General features: G+C 52.7%; 1 protein-coding gene across 1 annotated transcript; it reads right to left on the bottom strand.

Annotated features, from left to right (window-relative positions):
- Window positions 1-2,211: 2,211 nt before the first annotated feature.
- Window positions 2,212-16,195, bottom strand: Cpt1c (carnitine palmitoyltransferase 1C). Its single transcript, XM_048329283.1, has 20 exons — window positions 16,129-16,195; window positions 15,435-15,512; window positions 15,040-15,192; window positions 13,193-13,332; window positions 11,412-11,583; window positions 11,075-11,176; window positions 10,840-10,977; window positions 10,400-10,477; window positions 10,103-10,210; window positions 9,927-10,011; window positions 8,412-8,607; window positions 8,123-8,305; window positions 7,257-7,362; window positions 5,992-6,108; window positions 5,288-5,452; window positions 4,944-5,078; window positions 3,817-3,969; window positions 3,075-3,188; window positions 2,890-2,982; window positions 2,212-2,715 (listed from the first exon to the last, which is right to left on the bottom strand). The coding sequence occupies exons 3-20, from the start codon at window positions 15,178-15,180 to the stop codon at window positions 2,542-2,544; spliced, it is 2,400 nt and encodes a 799-aa protein (XP_048185240.1). The 5' UTR covers window positions 15,181-15,192; window positions 15,435-15,512; window positions 16,129-16,195; the 3' UTR covers window positions 2,212-2,541.
- Window positions 16,196-17,083: the final 888 nt, after the last annotated feature.

Below are 17,083 nucleotides of genomic sequence, written 5' to 3'. Positions count from 1 at the left end.
AAGCCCAGTTCCCAAAGCAGCTCCGCCCTCATGACAGCCTCGCTCCCATGACAGCCACACCCATAGGCCCCGCCGCCTGGCACACAGTCCCGCCCCCAAAGCAGCCTCGCCAATTGGGACCAGCGGCAACCCAAGACAAACCACACCCACAAGGCCTGCCTCCTGTCATGACCCCTCTTCTCTTGGGACCAGCCCTGCTTGCTTCTGACTTCAGCTTAGTCTGTGTGTGTGGGTCGAGGGGCTTGAACTCTGGGCCTGGGCGCTGTTCCTGAGCTTTTCAGCTCTAGGCCAGTTTGAGCCACAGTATCACTTCCGGTTTTCTGGTGGTTAATTGGAGATAAAGAGTTTCACCGGGCTGGGGATATGGCCTAGTGGCAAGAGTGCTTGTCTCATATATATGAGGCCCTGGGTTCAATTCCCCAGCACCACATATACAGAAAACGGCCAGAAGTGGCGTTGTGGCTCAAGTGGCAGAGTGCTAGCCTTGAGCAAAAAGAAGCCAGGGACAGTGCTCAGGCCCTGCCCCAGGACTGGCCAAAAAAAAAAAAAAAAAGATGTTTGTGAGGACCTGTTTCAGCAGCAAGAACAGCTAATCTCACCCCTGTGCCCTGAGCTGTTAGGGAGTAGGTCCTCAGCCTTCCATTTTCTCCTTGTACGTTGCTGAGCCTTTTTTTGGCAGGGAGATTGTTTTAAATCTAACCACAGTTTCATTATCAAGCATGAGGAATTACACAAAACACCTGGCAGGTCAGAATTTTAAGCCATTGATACGTATTTTTTTTGACATTAATAAATGTTTATGTGGGGCATGATGACAGAGTCTATAATCCCAGCACTGGGATAGAGGTTAGAGGGTGGAGAAGCCAACATGAACGGTGTAGTGGGGCTCTCTCTCAAAAAAAAAAAATACTAATTTGAATGAATCTGAATGCAAATTCTTTTCCTGGAAGGTTAATATGAATTGATTTTTCTTTTTGTCCATTGTGGGGCTTGAACTCAGGACCTCCCTGAGCTCTTTTGCTCAAGGTTATTGCTCTACCACTTGAGCCACAGTGCCACTTTTGTCTTTTTCTGAGTAGTTTACTGGAGATAAGAATATCATAGATTTTCCTGCTCAGGCTGGGTTTGAACTGTGATTCTCAGATCTCAGCTTCCTGAGTAGCTAGGACTACAGGCATGAACCACTGGTACCTGGCTCAGTCTTCAGTTTTTGAGACAAGGCCTTCTATGTCACCCAGCTTGGCTTAGAATTTATGATCCTCCTGTCTCAGCTTCCCAAATGCTGGGATTACTGGCATACCACACCCTCCCCAGTTAGAAGTATGAGACTGGGATATAGTGCAACTGATCTATTTTATCTTCTTCTTTTCCTTGTGCTTTTGGTATCACATGCAAGAAATCCCTGCCAAATTGAATGTCATGAAGCTTTTCCCATATGTTTTCCTTAAGAGTTTTATATTCCTGACATTTACATTCTTGATTCTTTTTGAGAAAATCTTGACATATGATATTAAGTAAAAACCCAATCTGGACTTTTTCCCATGTGAATATCCAGCTCTTCCAATGCCATTTGCTGAAAAGACTCTCTTTTCTCATCAAAACAGTTTAGTACACTTAGGAAACACCACCCCCCCCCAATCCAGTATTAGGGTTTGAACACAGGGCTTTGGGCATTCTAGGCAAGCCTTCAACCACTGAACTATACACCCTCAGCCCCTTGAGCCCTTGATTTTTACATAGGGTCTCATGTTTTTGACCAGCCAGCCTCAAATTTGGATTTTCCTACCTCTATCTTCTGAGTAGCTGGGTATTTTTTGGTACTGAGGTGTGAACTCAGGGCCTTGTACTTACTGTGGCTCTACAACTGAGCCATACCACCAGCCCCTTTTGGCACTGAGACAGAATTTCCTTTTTTATTCTGGACCATGCCTGGATGGTGATTCTCTAATTTTTATGATTCTTGCTCTAGCTGGGATGACAGGCGTGCAACACGATGCCCACCTATTGGTTAGGATGGGGTCCTCAGGAACTTTTTTTTTTTTTTTTGCCTGGACTGAGATCTATCTCAGCCTCCAGAATACGGGTACAGATTACAGGTATGAGCCACCATGCCAGACATATATTTGGTTTTTGTTTTTCTGAGATGGCAGTCTCACTAAGTCAAACTGTGATCCTCCTACCTATCTTTCAAGTAGCTGGGTGATAGTTTGAGGTGGATGGGAGGAGAAGCTGGGTTTGTGGGCTGTCTGGTCCACAGTGGCTGAGGGTTTGGTCGATAACAGTAGGAAGGGACCACTCTTGGCAGGTGTCTATGGGTTGAGGATGGAGCTGAATCCATGCTGGGATAGTTCAAGGATGGAAGAGAGCTCTCACGCTCACCCTGACCCCTCACCTCCACCATCCCTGCCCAAGAGCACAGTGCACACATTACACCCAGCTCACACCTCTTTATTGGCCTGATGTGGGACCACCAACATGGGCCACTCCAGCCTGTGCCAGCCCAGCTGTAGGGACCTGCGCCTGGCTCTCCTGTCAGAGGGGTCAGAGTTCAGTAGGTGCTGTGGGAGCAGTCTTTCTGGAGGGAAATCTCTGCCTGTACCCGGAGCACTCTTCTCCAGCCCTTCGGAATCTGTGCTTAAGATGCTGCCGCGTCTGGAATAGGGCGGCCACGTCCAGAAGGGCATCCTCAATGTGCTGGCCCAGCCGGTGTGAGTCCTAGAAGGAGGGAAGGAGGGAAGGCTGAGACCAGGGCCAGCGGGAGAGAGCTCCTGGAGTGGGAAGCAAGCAGGGGCAGAGTCTGAGAGAGAAGGGCTGGGATCTGAAACCCTGGGTCTGAGGATGGAGCACTGGGGCCTTGTCTCCCAAGTTGAGCTGTTCACATTTCCTTACTGTTTTTGTGCTTGACTTCTTACTGGCGATGTGGAAGGTCACCGTGTCATCCCCCATGAAGATATAAGAAACGCCATAGCCGTTGTCATCAGCCTGGAGTGGGAGGGAATGAACGCGAGCAAATGCACCCCCTAACCTCTTCCAGGCTCTCTTACCTCTGCGCCCAGGACCCCAGTGCCACTCACAGGCCCGAATCCGCCACCCGAGGAAACATAATCCGGGTAATTGTGGACATCAAACAGGTGTGCCTGCTGCACGGGGATCTGGCTGGTGGACAGCTGCCACTGCTCCGAGTGAACCTGAGGACAGGACAGGAGAGGACAGGAGAGGGGCATGTGTGCAGGAAAGAGCTGAGCAGGTCTGCACACCCTTTACTCCCTTGCCTCCACTCCCCCTGGGCCTGGCTGAGGACCTTAGATCACCAATTTCCCCTTTCCCCAGGGAAGGTTTCTGCCTTCTCCCTGGCCACATCTCTTCGGCCACGCCCATTCCGCGGCCACGCTCCTCCAATGACCACTTTGTGGCCACCCACCCTCACACCGCATTCCCCGGCGGCCACGCCCTCTGGAGACCACGCCTACCGCCAGATGAAACCATTTCATGGCCACGCCCCTCGTCGCCTGAATCTAGACCAGCCTCTCCCCTCCAACGCCCTCATCTCCTTTACACCACTCACTCTGTCTCCTTTAGGGGGTGCCCGCAGTGCTAGGATTGGAACCCAAGGCCTCATGTCTGATAAGGCCAGTGCTCTGCCATCTGTTTCCCCAGTCTCTTCCAGGGACTCTACTCTTGTGGAAATCTCCTTTTCCAACGTCACTATCCCAACACCACTATCCTGGTCCATCCATTCCTCCCTCCCCCAAACCCAATACAACCTCCCCTCTTCCCAGGTGCTCCCTCTTTAACCCTTTCCCTGAACCCCCCTACCTGAGATAGGAAGGGCGACTGCAGATTGAGGAATTGTGAGACAATGTAGAGTGCAAAGAGGTGCCGGTCGATCCCCTGCCCAATCATGGCTGCCTTGAGCAGAGTCTGGTGTTTATCCACAGCCAGGCGGAACAGGGTGAGGCACTGTGAGTCCTGGGGTCCCCGAGGAGGCCACAGGTCATGGAAAGAGAGGAAGAGGGCTTACAAAGCTGAGCCTAATGCCTATCTAGCCTCAAGGTACTTGCCCCATGCCTGCAAGCCAGGAGTGCCCACCCCTGGCAGTCACAAGGGAGTGTGATGGTGTATGGCTGTAATCTCAGCTCTCAGGAGGCTGAGGCAGGAGGATTGAGAGTTTGAGGCCAGTCTAGGGCTACCTAGTGATACCTTGTCTCAAAAACAAAAACAAAAACCAGCTGGGCACCAATGGCTCAGGCCAGCAATCCTAGCTACTCAGGAGGCTGAGACTGCAGTTTGAAGCTAGCTTGGGCAAGAAAGTCCATGAGACTTTTTTTTTAAGCCGGTCCTGGGGCTTGAACTCAGGACCTGAGCGCTGTCCCTGAGCTTCTTTTGCTCAAAGCTAGTACTTCACCACTTGAGCCACAGCTCCATTTCTAGCTTTTTCTCTGTGTGTGGCACTGAGGAATTAAACCCAGGGCTTCATGCATGCTAGGCAAGCACTCTACCACTAAGCCACATTCCCAGCCCTCCATGAGACTCTTCTCTCCAATTAACCCCCAGAAAAGTGGAAGTGGCGCTGTTGTGGCTCAAAAGTGGTCAAGTGTTAGCCTGAGTGAGCATCCAAGCCCTGAATTAAAGCAGGCAGAGAAAGGAGAGAGGAGAGGGAGAGAGAGAGAGAGAGAGAGAGAGAGAGAGAGAGAGAGAGAGAGAGAGAGAGAGAGAGAGAGAGAGAGAGAATATGTACAAGCGAGCACTACACAGTGGCAGTAGAAACAGCTCTGTGGCCTCCACCAAATCACAGAACACCCTTCCCTCCACTGTCTCTGTAAGCATGGACTCCTTGAAGCCAGTAATCAGACTTGGGTTATTTATTCCTTGTCTCCAGAGCTTGACCCACAGATACTTAGAAACTGAGAGACACAAAGTATGTGGGCAAGGCCCATACTCACTGTCTTCTCCTTGTCCTCCATCGCTTTCACAAAGTTACAAGCTTCCCTGGTACAAGACCTCACTGTCTCCGTCCCACCTTCCAGGAACAAGCGAGTCATGGCTGACTCATAAGTCAGGCAGAATCGACCCCTGTCCTGGGGGGTAAAGGGAAGAAGAGCCTTGTTAGAGGCACCTGGTCAGACCTCAGGTGCCTCCTATCCCCTGAGTAAAACCACCAAGATGGTGGATGCACCAGGGGCCAAGACCAAGTGGAGTTATGGAGGAGGCGGAAGAGGCAGGTGTGTGGGAGGCAGGCCCAGGGACTGGGCTCCTGGAGGAGCTAGGATTGGGGAACCCAACTGACCCGGAAGTAGGCCAGCTGCAGGACCACCTGGATGAAACTGTCTGAAGAGAGGTGGCAATGTTTGATGAAGCTCTTGCCAAAGTGCGAGAAGGGGAATACATGGCAATCGATGTTTCCAGCCAAGGTCTTGGCTCCCCTCAGGGCTAGAGAGATGGAGGAATGGACCTGCCGGAGGGAAGGAGGGAAGGAGGGAGAAACAGGTGTTGTTATAGATGGGGGGGCGGGGAGGAAGATGAAGTCATGGTGGAGGTGGGAATATGGAAAGAAGGGAATGGGAGCAGGTTAGGCGTGGAAACATAGAAGGTATGGAAGATGGGACTAGACATAGGCTAAACTCAAATTAGAGCTCAGGGATGGGATTGAGAGGGTTTGGGGAGTGGGTTGAGATGGACCAGTGTGTGAGATTGGGTGTGGTGATCAAATTGAGATTGAGGATGGGGGGCTGTGGCCAGGGATGCAGCTGAATTTAGGTAGGGTGGACAAATGGTGCTGTGAATTAGCGGTTAGCGATGATAATGGGGCTGGGAAGCCAGGAAATGGGTTAGAGTTGGGGCTGGGGCCGGAATCGGGGATGAGGTGGGTCTTAGGCTGTGGTGTGTTCAGTTTGATCTGGGTGTTGGGACCGCAGTAAGGCTGACTCTGCAGTTGAATTTGGAGATGGATATTTGGGGACTTGGGGGAGAGCCCCAGAAATGCAGCCTCACTTGGTCTGGGAGGTCCCACTGTAGCCGCTGAGGCTGGGGCAGCGTAGGATCAGGCTGTCCCTTGCAGTGGCCATCTGCCGAGTAGCCCAGATGAAAGCATTCGGTGGCCAGGGTGAACTGTAGACAAATGACAGAAGCTGCCAGAACTCCTCCCTTCCTGTAGGCTGACGCCATCTAACGTGAGATCTGCCCCCTTAGGAAGCCAGGGGAATAAACCTCTGAGAACCAGAAACCTCTAAGCTTGACAGATGGAATCTCCAGTTCATGTTCATTGAGAATGGGATTTACTTAAGCTCAGCAGGTGCCTTTGGCTCAGTGGGTGCTAAGAGATGCAGTCACCAGCTCCTCTTCCTTCCCAAGGATCCAGCTACCATGATCCTTCCTTCCTTGCTCTTCCTTCCATCCCTCCCTTCCTTCCTTGTACTGGGGTTGAAACCTAGGGCCTCAGGCATGTAAGGCAAGTATTCTACCACAGAAATACATTCCCTTGTGTTTATTTAGTAGATTTTGTTTATCTGATTAACTTTGTCCAGGCTAGCTGGCCTCTAATTCCTGATCCTCCTCCCTCCATCTCCCATGTGCTGGGATTATAGGTGTGCATCACCATACCCAGCTTCATGTTTCTCCTTTTCTTACTCTCAGTAGCATCTCTGCCTTTGATGTTTAGCCAGATGTGGTGGAGAACACCTGTAAACCCAACTAACTACATGGGAGACTGAGAAAGGAGGATGAGGAATTCAAGGAGGCCAGTATAGGCAAAGTTGGGAAGACTCTGTCTCAAAAAAAAAAACAAATTGGAGGGGCTGGGAATGTGGCCTAGTGGTAGAGTGCTTGTGTAGCATGCATGAAGCCCTGGGTTCAATTCCTCAGCACCACATATACAGAAAAAGCTGGAAGTGGTGCTGTGGTTCAAGTGGTAGAGTGCTAAGCCTTGAGCAAAAAGAAGCCAGGGACAATGCTCAGGCCCTGAGCTCAAGCCCCAGGACTGGTAAAACAAAAACAGGAAAAGAAAACAAAAACAACAAATTGTAAACAAAAGGGATAGGGGGCAGGGCTCAAGTGGTAGAGTGCTTGCCTAGCACAGAGAGGCCCCAAGGTTCAGTCCCCTGAACTTTTCAAGTTCACCATCCCAGATTTTCATCCTTGCTAGGCCGCCCTTCCTTCCTTTCTCAGAGCCTCAGTTTAATCTCTGCCTAAGGCCCTGGAGGGGGAGGTTTTGGACATGGGTTGGAGGTCCCCAGCCTGGGGAAGGCTGGCTGCCCTACCTCCCACATGTGTCCTGAGATGGGGCAGTCAGCCCATGAGTGCTCCACGCTGAGGCCCAGCTTCCCATTGGAGAAGACAATGAGGGTGAAGGACTTGTCAAGCCAGCTGTGGACAGAGTTTGGATCAGGATCACAAAGAGCTGGGGGGGAAGAGAGCTGGGGCCCACTCTGTGGGAGGGACCTGTGACATTTCAGAATGAGGGGGGTCTCTACTGGTAGCCCCAGATTGTGGCATTTGAGTGGAGGATTTAAGGAGTTGGGATTTTTTTTTTTTTTTTGTCAATTCTGGGGCTTGAACTCAGGGCCTGGGCACTGTCCCTGAGCTCTTTGCTCAAGGCTAGCACTCTGCCACCTTGAGCCACAGTGCCACTTCCAGTTTTTTGAGTTGTTAATTGGAGACAAGAGTCTCACAGGGACTTTTCAGCCCAAGCTGGCTTTGAACTGATTTCAGATTTCAGTCTCCTGAGGCTAGGATTGCAGGCTTGAGGTTCTAGGCATTATGAAGTGATGGGGAAGTTGGGAGACATCTGGAGACTGGAAAATAAAGAGTTTGGCTGGAATTCTGGGAATGGGGTCCCATTGTGGGGTCATGGGTTTGGGATACTGGCATATACTCAGTGGTCCATATTGTGAATCTGGGATCCCAGGTTGAGGGTTTGGCTGCCCTAAGATATGGGGCTAGAGTTCCAGGCTGAGGGGTTGTTTGGATGGGGCAATGGGGGTCTCCTAGCCCCAAAGGAGGCCTCTGATGGAAATGAGCCCTGAATCTAGAGAGCACCAGGCCTGGGATCCCGGATCTTGTCTAGGAGGAAGGAGGACAGGGGTCTAGGTACCAGGTGTGGGTGGGCTCTAGGCCCTGGACTCACCGGTCATGACCGTGGCCGGCCAGCAGGGTGTGGGCATAAGCATCGAGGGAAGCAGCTGGGTCCTCCCTGGTGAGGCCTCCTGGCTCCGAATCCAGAGACACAAAGAACGCGGCTCCTTCCACGGCTTCCAGAGCAGCGGCAGCCCGGGCCTTCATGGACTCTCGCACCTGGGCCCACATACCCCTGTCGGGCGGGACGCACCTGAGCCCAGCAGGCCCTGCCCCTGGCCCCCAGCCGGCCATTCCTCAACCTCAGGACCCCTGGGGAGCGCCTGGCCTCAGATGCTCACCTGGGAGCGGCTGTGAGGGCTGCCAGGTGCTCCTCGTGGGGACAGGCGGGTGAGCAGTCGTCCAGGATGCGCTGGAATTGCTGTTCCAGCGACCGTGGGGACAGCAAGCCTTTAGGGGAATGGGTCCCCACACGGAAGAATCGGCCCCGGTGGAAGACAGCCACGTGCCAGCTGTCCCGGAGGTGGCGGAGGGAGTCTAGCAGTGGTGGTGGCATAAGGTAGGAAAGGTAGTATACAAAGTAACTTAGTCAAACTTTCATTTATAGCTTAATTTTTATTGAATGAGGGGGCTGGGAATGTGGCTTAGGGGTAGAGTGTTTGCCTAGCATGCATGAAGACCTGGGTTCAATTCCTCAGCACCACATACACAGAAAAAGCCAAAAGTGGTGCTGTGGCTCAAGTGGTAGAGTGCTAGCCTTGAGCAAAAAGAAGTCAGGAACAGTGCTCAGGTCCTGAGTTCAATCCTCAGGATGACAAAAAATATTAATAGTAGTAATAATAACAATAATAATAATAATGAGCTTGAAGCTGGTGCTGGTAGCTCATGCCTGTAATCCGAGCTATTCAGGAGGCTGAGATCTGAGGACTGCAGTTCAAAGCCAGCCCAGGAAGGAAAGTCCATGAGATTCTCATCTCCAATTAATCACAGAAAAAGCTGCAAGTAGTGATAGAGTGCTAGGCCTTGAGCAAAAGTAGCTTAGAGACAGTACCCAGGCCCAGAGTTCAAGGCCTAGACTGGCAAAAAAAAAAAAAAAAAGGAGGACGAGGAGGAGACTACGACAAGTTGTGCGCTGGTAATCCTACTCAGAAGGCTGAAACCTGAGGATCACAGTTCAAAGCCAGACTGAGCAGGAAAGTCTGTGAGACCCTTATCTCTAATGAACCACCAGAAAACCAGAAGTGGAGGTGTGGCTCAAGTGGTAAAGCAACAACCATGAGCAAAACAGCTCAGGGTCAGTGCCCAGGTGTGAGCCACTAGCACCTTGCTCTTTCTTTCACCACTCTTTAAGTACTCATTTATTTTCTGATGATACTGGGGTTTGAGCTCAGACCTTGGAGCTTCACATGTAGGTTCCCTACCACTTGAGCTACGCTCCTAGCCCTTCTTGCTTTAGTTAATTTCTGAATAGGATTTTGCTTTATTGGCCTCAAACCTCAGTCCTCCCAAGGAGCTGTGATTATGTAAAGGTGTGAACCATTATGCCAGGCTGCTGCTACTGCTGCTGGTGATGACTGAAACAAGGTCTGGCTGTGCAGCCCAAGCTCACCTTGAACTTGTGATCCTCTTACCTCAGCTGGGTGGGATTATGTCATACTCAGCTCCTGAGACCATTATCCCATTTTAGAGACGAGGAAACTGAGATTCAGAGTCTTGCCCAGTAAGCACTTGCCCAAAGCCACATTGGAAACAGGGCTGAACCCAAACAGGCTGGCTGCAGAGACAGCTGCCACCCAGTTCTGCCTCTGTCAGTGGGGGGAGGGAGGGAGAAAGGCAGGTAGATGTGGGGAGCTCACCTTTTTCCACCCCTGGCACCCGGGTAGTGTTGAATATCTTCTCGAACTGGGCAGAGCACAAAGGACGCATCCCCATAAGCAAAGTCTGCAGGAGGCCATGAGCTGGTGAGCTGTGGATGGGGACCCAGGTGGTCTGAATGCCTGTGCCCCCTCTCCCCCCACAGCAGCCCACTTACCGGTGGGATCTCCTGGCGGGTCAGCCGGTGGCGGTACAGGAGGAGGGCATGGACGGCGTTCCCCGCCCGAGCTGCCTGCAGCGGCGTGGGTGTGACGTACAGGAAGTCCTGGGGACCAGCAGAGGGGACAGCAAGCCATCTGAGGCCAAGTGTGCCTTTGTGTGGGGAGGGGGGTGGGGCTAAGGGAACCTTGGCTCCCAAGGAGGGCAGCATGGTGAATTGCAAGACTGTATTCCCAGATTTAGGCTGTTTTGCACAGCTCCTTCCCGCCCCCCCACTCCACCCCTCGCTGCTCACCATTAAATAGTAGTTGCTGTTCACCATCAGTGAGTTGCGAGACCGCAGGTACACAAACTCTTCCCACCAGTCAGTGACCTGAGCGGGGGTGGGCAGACGGAGGTTTGAGGGGAAGGGAGAGAAGGATGGGGGAGCCCACCCATCTTTTGGGCCACACAGAGGCTTTCAGGAGCATAGGGGGGACCACTGGGCTTAGGGGTGTGGCCTGCTTCCCCCCCCCCCCCCCCCCGACAAGGGCCTGGACTCTATGGGCGTGTCGTGGGGCGTGGCCATCGGACCTGGGGCGAGGCCTGTCTCCTCCCGCAGGGGGCGGGGCTGAGGCTAGCACTCTGGCGGAGGCTCCTATCGCAGCCAGGTCTGTGGTTTTGTGGGCGTGTCTCGGGGGCGGAGCTAAGGGCTGTGGGGGCGGGGCGAGGGGCGGGGCCTCGCGCGGCACTCACGTAATTAGACGCCCACCAAGACTTCAGCCACAGGTACCACTGCAGCAGCGATGCCTGCAGCTTCAGGAACTCCTGTGCCATCACCGCCATCCAGTCGAAGTCCTCATCGGAGAGGACGGGGCGGACTGACTCCAGGTACTGCAGGGAAGGGTGGAGAAGAAGGAGGCGTCATGCTCTGCTCCCCACTGCTATCTCCAGACCCACCTGTTTCCCCCACCGCGAACTCCAGGCCCACCTTGGACACGGTGTCCTGCACCGAGGGTACCGGCTGGCGTGGCAGGGAGCGCTGGTAACTGAAGAGCATTGGGTGGCGGCCGGAGAAGATGCGGACCAGGGCCTGGGCAGGGAGAAGGTTATAAGGTCATTAAATCTCTCACTGGGGCCTGAGATCAGGAAATGGAGGTAGGGGCGATAGAATAGGACTGAGACCCAGAAAAGTGGACAAAAATTAGGACAGAGACAAAAATTAGGACAGAGAGATCTTTATGATTCATTCATCTTCACACAAGGATGTGGGGAGGGGAGAGAGATACGTGTCCTAGGGGGAGCCTGGTGTGGGGGTCCCGACATACCAGCCAGGTCTTGGTAGGTGAGGACATGGATCCGTGCGGTTCAAGAAGCCAGCCATGGTAGGACAGGAGCAGCCTCAGGGCCACGTGAAGGGTGAAGATCAAGGCACCCCACAAACAAGAGGCAAACAGAGCAGCTGCCAGGACCCCCCGGAGGTAGTGGTGCTGCCCACCCCTGGGAGAAGAGAAAGAAGCTGGGCCTGGCTCTTCTGGTTTAGACCACCCTCCCCTGTGGCTCTGGGCTAAAGCTGAGAACCAGCACTTCTGTTGGAGAGACTTCTCCTTCCTCAGTAGCCAACTGTTGGTAATTTCTCCAGGTGGAGCCCAGCACTTAGCTTTTTCTTTATAGTGGGGGAGAGGCTTTGCATGCAATCACTCTACCATTTGAGCCAGCCCTGTTGTTTATTTTATTTTATTTTTTTAGTGGAAACAGGGTCTCACTAACTTTTCCTAGTTTGACGGGGAATTACGACTCTCCCGTCTTCAATTGTAGCTGGCATTACAGGAATGAATTATCTTCTTGGCACACAGTAGCTTATGGCCTTCAGATGATTCTAGTACAAGCCTGAACTTAGGAAACACTGATGTAAAGCTACACTAAACCAATGGGTGTGATTATCCAGTTGTAGTCACAGGTGTGAACAAATCTCACCTGGACATTTGTACAACTCTCACCTAGAAACTTCTATATCTGATCTGGGCTCTGCCCTTTGAGGCTACCTGCATAAAATACGAGCTCTCTTCTTCAGGAAAACTGATCCAAGAACTAGAACACACTACTCCATCCATGGATGGCTTTTTTGGTTTTGTTTGGTGGTACTAGGGATTGAACTCAAGTCATGTCACACGAATGACTATTCCACATATATGATTTTTATTAATTTTCCCAAGCACCTATGAATCAGTTATTATTTTGCCAGTCCTGGGCCTTGGACTCAGGGCCTGAGCACTGTCTCTGGCTTCTTTTTGCTCAAGGCTAGCACTCTGCCACTTGAGCCACAGCGACACTTCCAGCTTTTTCTGTTTATGTGGTACTGAGGAATTGAATCCCGGGCTTTGTTCATGCTAGGCAAGCATTCTACCACTAAGCCGCATTCCCAGTCCCCTGAATCAGTTATTATTGTCCCATTTACATTTGAATGCTGGGCCAACTTTCATCTATACTAAGACTTACATAACAGGCTGGGGATATGGCCTAGTGGCAAGAGAGCTTGCCTCGTATACACGAGGGTTCAATTCCCCAGCACCACATATACAGAAAATGGCCAGAAATGGCGCTGTGGCTCAAGTGGCAGAGTGCTAGCCTTGAGCAAAAGGAAGCCAGGGACAGTGCTCAGGCCCTGAGTCCAAGGCCCAGGACTGGCCAAAAAAAAAAAAAAAAAAAAGACTTACATAACTAGAAATTGCTGGGCATGGTGGCTCATGCGTGTAATTCCTGGTACTATGAAGGATTGAGAGGATAGCTGTTCAAGCCCAGGCCAAGTAAAAGGTAAGAAAGACCTCATGTTCATCAATAAGCTGGACATGGTGCTGCATGCTTGTCATGCTAGCAATGTAAGCGGTACATACAGAAAGGACAGTAAGCCAGGACTTCTCTGAGCAAAACCGTGTGATCCATTTTAGGAAATAACTAAAAGAAAAAGGCTTGGGGACACTGCTCATGTGGTAGAGCATCTGCCTAGTAAGTATAACCCCCCTGAGTTCAAATCCCACTCCCACCCTAGAAAAACTAGAGGAGGATGATTAGGGAGGAGTGGGGCTTAAAAGGGGCTGGGGGTCCTCACCAATCTGGCAGGAAATCTTTAATCTTCTCCACCAGGCCTAGGGAAGGATCCAGCTGGAGGAACCAGGCAAGCTGGATTGCACTGAAGAGGAAGAGCCAGCTGAGGGGGCTGGCGGGGAATATACCAGTCAGAAAGTCATTCTGTGGAGAGAAAGGGCATCCGCTCCATCATTTTTTCCCCTCCTCTAAGCACAGAATTTGATGCTCATCTCTCTCAGAACACCAGTAGATTTTGCCCTCCAGATGCAGTGATTCTGCCCTCTGGGAAACAGTCCACGGCCCACCCAGAGGCAAGGACACAAGAAACAAAGAAGAACCCTAAATTGGTGGAGAACTCAATCCGAGGGAGTCAGGGAGGGTGGTAGAGTGCTCACCTAGCATGTCCTGGGTTTGTTCTATTCCTCAGTACCACATACACAGAAAAAGCCAGAAGTGGCACTGTGGCTCAAATGATAAGAGTACTTGCCTTGAGCAAAAGAAGCTCAGGGACCGTGCCCAGCCCCTGAGTTCAAGCTCCAGGACTGGCAAAATAAAATAAAATAAAATAAATACAAACCCTTCCCAGGAACACCACAGGCCTTCTAGACCTACCTGGTCACAGAACAAATGAGGGTTGAGGAAACAAATTTGTTACCTCTGCTCCCAGTAGCAGGGCAAAGACAGCTAACACCCAGTGTACAGTGGACGCCTATTGTATCCCAGATGTTGCTTACGTGAGTCTATTTTCGTGTGTGTGTGTGTGTGTGTGTGTGTGTTTATTTTGCCTGTCCTACAGCTTGAACTTAGGGCCTGGGCACTGTCTTTTGCTCAAGGCTAGCACTCTACTACTTGAGCTATAACCTCGCTTCTGGCTTTTTCTGTTTATGCGGTACTGAGGAATCGAACCTAGGGTTTCATGCATGTAAGGCAAGCACTCTACTACTAAGCCACATTCTCATCCATCACTTTTCTTTTCTTTTCTTTTGCCAGTGCTGGGCCTTGAACTCAGGGCCTGAGCGCTGTCCCTGGCTTCTTTTTGCTCAAGTCTAGCACTCTACCGCTTGAGCCACAGTGCCACTTCTGGCCGTTTTCTATATATATATGTTGTGCTGAGGAATCGAACCCAGGGCTTCATGTATATGAGGCAAGCACTCTTGCCACTAGGCTATATTCCCAGCCTCAATTTTCTTTTCTTAATTTCTTATTTTTTGGTGCTGGCAATGAAACCCCAGTTCTTATTCATACCAGGCAGGTGCTCTACCCCTTGGACCACTTCATCAACCCTTTGGTTTGTATTTTGTTGAGAACTGTAATTGCCAGAAAGGGAAGGATGAGTGAAAAGACTCAAAGAACATTCTGCCTGCCTACTGTGTAACAGGCTTTGGGTTTTATCCCCAACACTGCCCCGCCCCTTTTGTTGGTTATGGGGCCTGGGCACTGTCCATGAACTCCTTTGCTCAAGGCTCGTGCTCTACCACTTTGAATCATAGCTCCATTTCCAGTTTTCTTGTGGCTAATTGGCGCTAAGTCTCATGGACTTTCCTGCTTGGGCTAGCTTTGAACCAGGATCCTCAGATCTCAGCCTTCTGGGTAGCTAGGATTACAAGCATGAGCCACCAGCCCTCAGCTGAGTCTAGACCTTGGGAGGGGTACAGCTCACAGTGAAGTCCAGAATGTGAGTACAAGAAGTAAGCAGTAGGTGAGGCTGAGATCCCAGAAAGGAGCCACAAGGAAAAGGCCCAAAGGGGGTCCTAGAGGGAGACCTCCAAGTCCCGGGCTGGGCCCTCCGCCATGCTGGAAGTGGGCCTCAGTATTCCGGAATGAGGAAATGGGACGCCCGGAGGGGCACTGGCCGGCAGAGTTGCGCACCCAGAATCGCCCCAGGTGCCTTCTCCAAGATCGCAGGCTGCACAGGTAGATCTCCTGCAGCAGGGAGCCACGGAGACCCTCTGGTGCTCCGCCCGAGGGCAGCCACGGTGGGAAATCAGCAGCCTGGCGCGCTTCCGCCATGGCGCCCCAGCCCTAGGAGGAGGACAGGGGGTCATCCTCAGGTCTTCACTCCTCCCTCAGACCCAGGGGTCCACTCCCCAGCCTCCTCCCTCAGACCCAGGGGTGAGGCCCCCCAGCCTCCTCCCTCCGAGGTCCACACCCAACTCAATTCACACAGGAATCAGACAGGACCCCAGCCCCCTTTTTCCCTAGGTCCTAGAAGTCTAGGCCTAGCCTCTTTCCACCCCAAACCAGGACTTTCGGGGTTAGCTCACCCAGCCCCCTGAGTTCCTGAGGGGTCTTTAGGGTCCTGGCTGGAGACTCAAGGCTGGAGGAGAGATGTTACCGGGAACCTTTGTGGAGGCAGAGGGAAGCAGGAGAGGGGCTCACATGAACCCCGTTAGCTCTTGGGTGGAGAACAAAGTACCCGGACAGCACCCCTTCCCCCCTCCTCCCCCCACACACTCAAGATTCTGGGGTGGGGGAAGGTCCATGATCCCGAGGCGGGGGATAAGGGTGGGGGGTAATACTAGTTTTAGAATCTTTGAAACGAACACCTGCCGGACACAGACTCGCTCTCCACCTCATTTCCGGTTCCCATTCCCAAGCAGGGGCGCGAGGAGTCTATAAATTCATCGGTTCAGGGACCCCCTCCCCCGCCGAGGATGGGGGGGGGGGAGGAGGGAGGAAGCACCCTCCTGCGCATGCCCACAGCCAGGGATGCTGAGCCTGAGGACCGAGAGATGGAGAAGCCCAACCCCAGGACCCTCGCCCCCGCCCCCGCCTCGGCGGACTACTACTTACACGGAGCGGGGGTTCTGCGGGGCGGATCCTGGAGACCCGGCCCCAATCCACCCCCGCATCCTCACCCCGAGCCCCAGCTCGGTATCCCACTTGCATATGCCCAATCCCCACGCGCCGCCGCCGCCGCCGCCGCGACCTGGCCGAGCCCTGCAGAGGCCGACTCACCTCCAGCATCACTGGACCCTCCCAGGGACCCGGGTTCCCATCTTGTAGGAGCCCAACCTGGTATTCCAGTCCCGGGTTCTATCCCCGCCCCCTTCCCATCTGGGCCTTCTAGCCCCACCCCTCCCCAATTCTTCTGTGTTCTATTCCCACCCCCTTCTGTCGCTCGGCGTTCTGTCCCCGCCCCCCAAAACAGCGTCCAATCATCTTCCTCGGCTCGGGGCACACACCCTCCTCCGTCTTTCAGCCCTGCCTGATTGGCCACCACGTGGTCTCAGGGCACCGAGGAGCGAGGCTCCCAGCATCGGGTTCTTCAGCTCCAGAATGTGGGGGCTTCCCCTTGGGGGGACCTAGGCCTGGCATAACATCCGGCCCGTGAAGCACCAGCTTCTTCCCGGGAGAGGGACCAGATGCCTAGGAGCCAGGTGGGACCCATCTAGACCACCCCGGGAAGGTGCTTGGCCTGAATTGCTCCTGGGGATTGGATTTAAGCTAGACAGCCAGACACTTCCAAGAGAGAAAAGCATCATGGAGGCACAGAGCATATTAGACTCAGCTCAGATAGGGTAGAATGGGGGCAGAGGCAGAACTCCTTATCCAATTCTGGACATTCCTATTCTGTCCAGGCGCTCAGGTGACCCCTGGGTCCAGCCCCATCACAGCCTGGGAGATTCGTGTGGAGACTAGTAGGATGAGATGGAAGAGAAGGTTGTGCCCCATGATTACTTCAGCGCCCAGTTTCTGTTGAACTTTGCTGTCCTTGGAACAGAGCATCACAGTGCAGTCCTCAATGAAAGGCGCCCTTGACACTGTATGTCCCAGGACTACCAAATTGGTCAAATCTCTGGAAGATAACTCACAACAGATTCGCCTACAACAGTACAGCCAGCAGCCCTTACGGCAGCATTGTATTGCCTACGTGCACCTTAACCATGCCAGGAGCACACAGCACTTACAA

This window comes from Perognathus longimembris, chromosome 20, assembly GCF_023159225.1.
Source record: "Perognathus longimembris pacificus isolate PPM17 chromosome 20, ASM2315922v1, whole genome shotgun sequence".
NCBI classification, from domain to species: domain Eukaryota; kingdom Metazoa; phylum Chordata; class Mammalia; order Rodentia; family Heteromyidae; genus Perognathus; species Perognathus longimembris.
The sequence above is the reverse complement of the archived record's forward strand: the minus strand, read 5'-3'. Positions and strand labels throughout refer to the sequence as shown.

What these genes read in the sequence shown, in the direction of transcription:
- Cpt1c (XM_048329283.1), bottom strand. Translation starts at nt 15,180, where the DNA reads ATGGCGGAAGCGCGCCAGGCTGCTGATTTCCCACCGTGGCTGCCCTCG. An exon ending in GGCACCTGGGGCGATTCTGG is followed by an intron (nt 13,333 to 15,039) that starts GTGCGCAACTCT and finishes TTCTCTCCACAG; the next exon opens with AATGACTTTCTGACTGGTAT. An exon ending in CGGGTGGCGGATTCGGGCCT is followed by an intron (nt 2,983 to 3,074) that starts GTGAGTGGCACT and finishes CTCCCACTCCAG; the next exon opens with GCTGATGACAACGGCTATGG.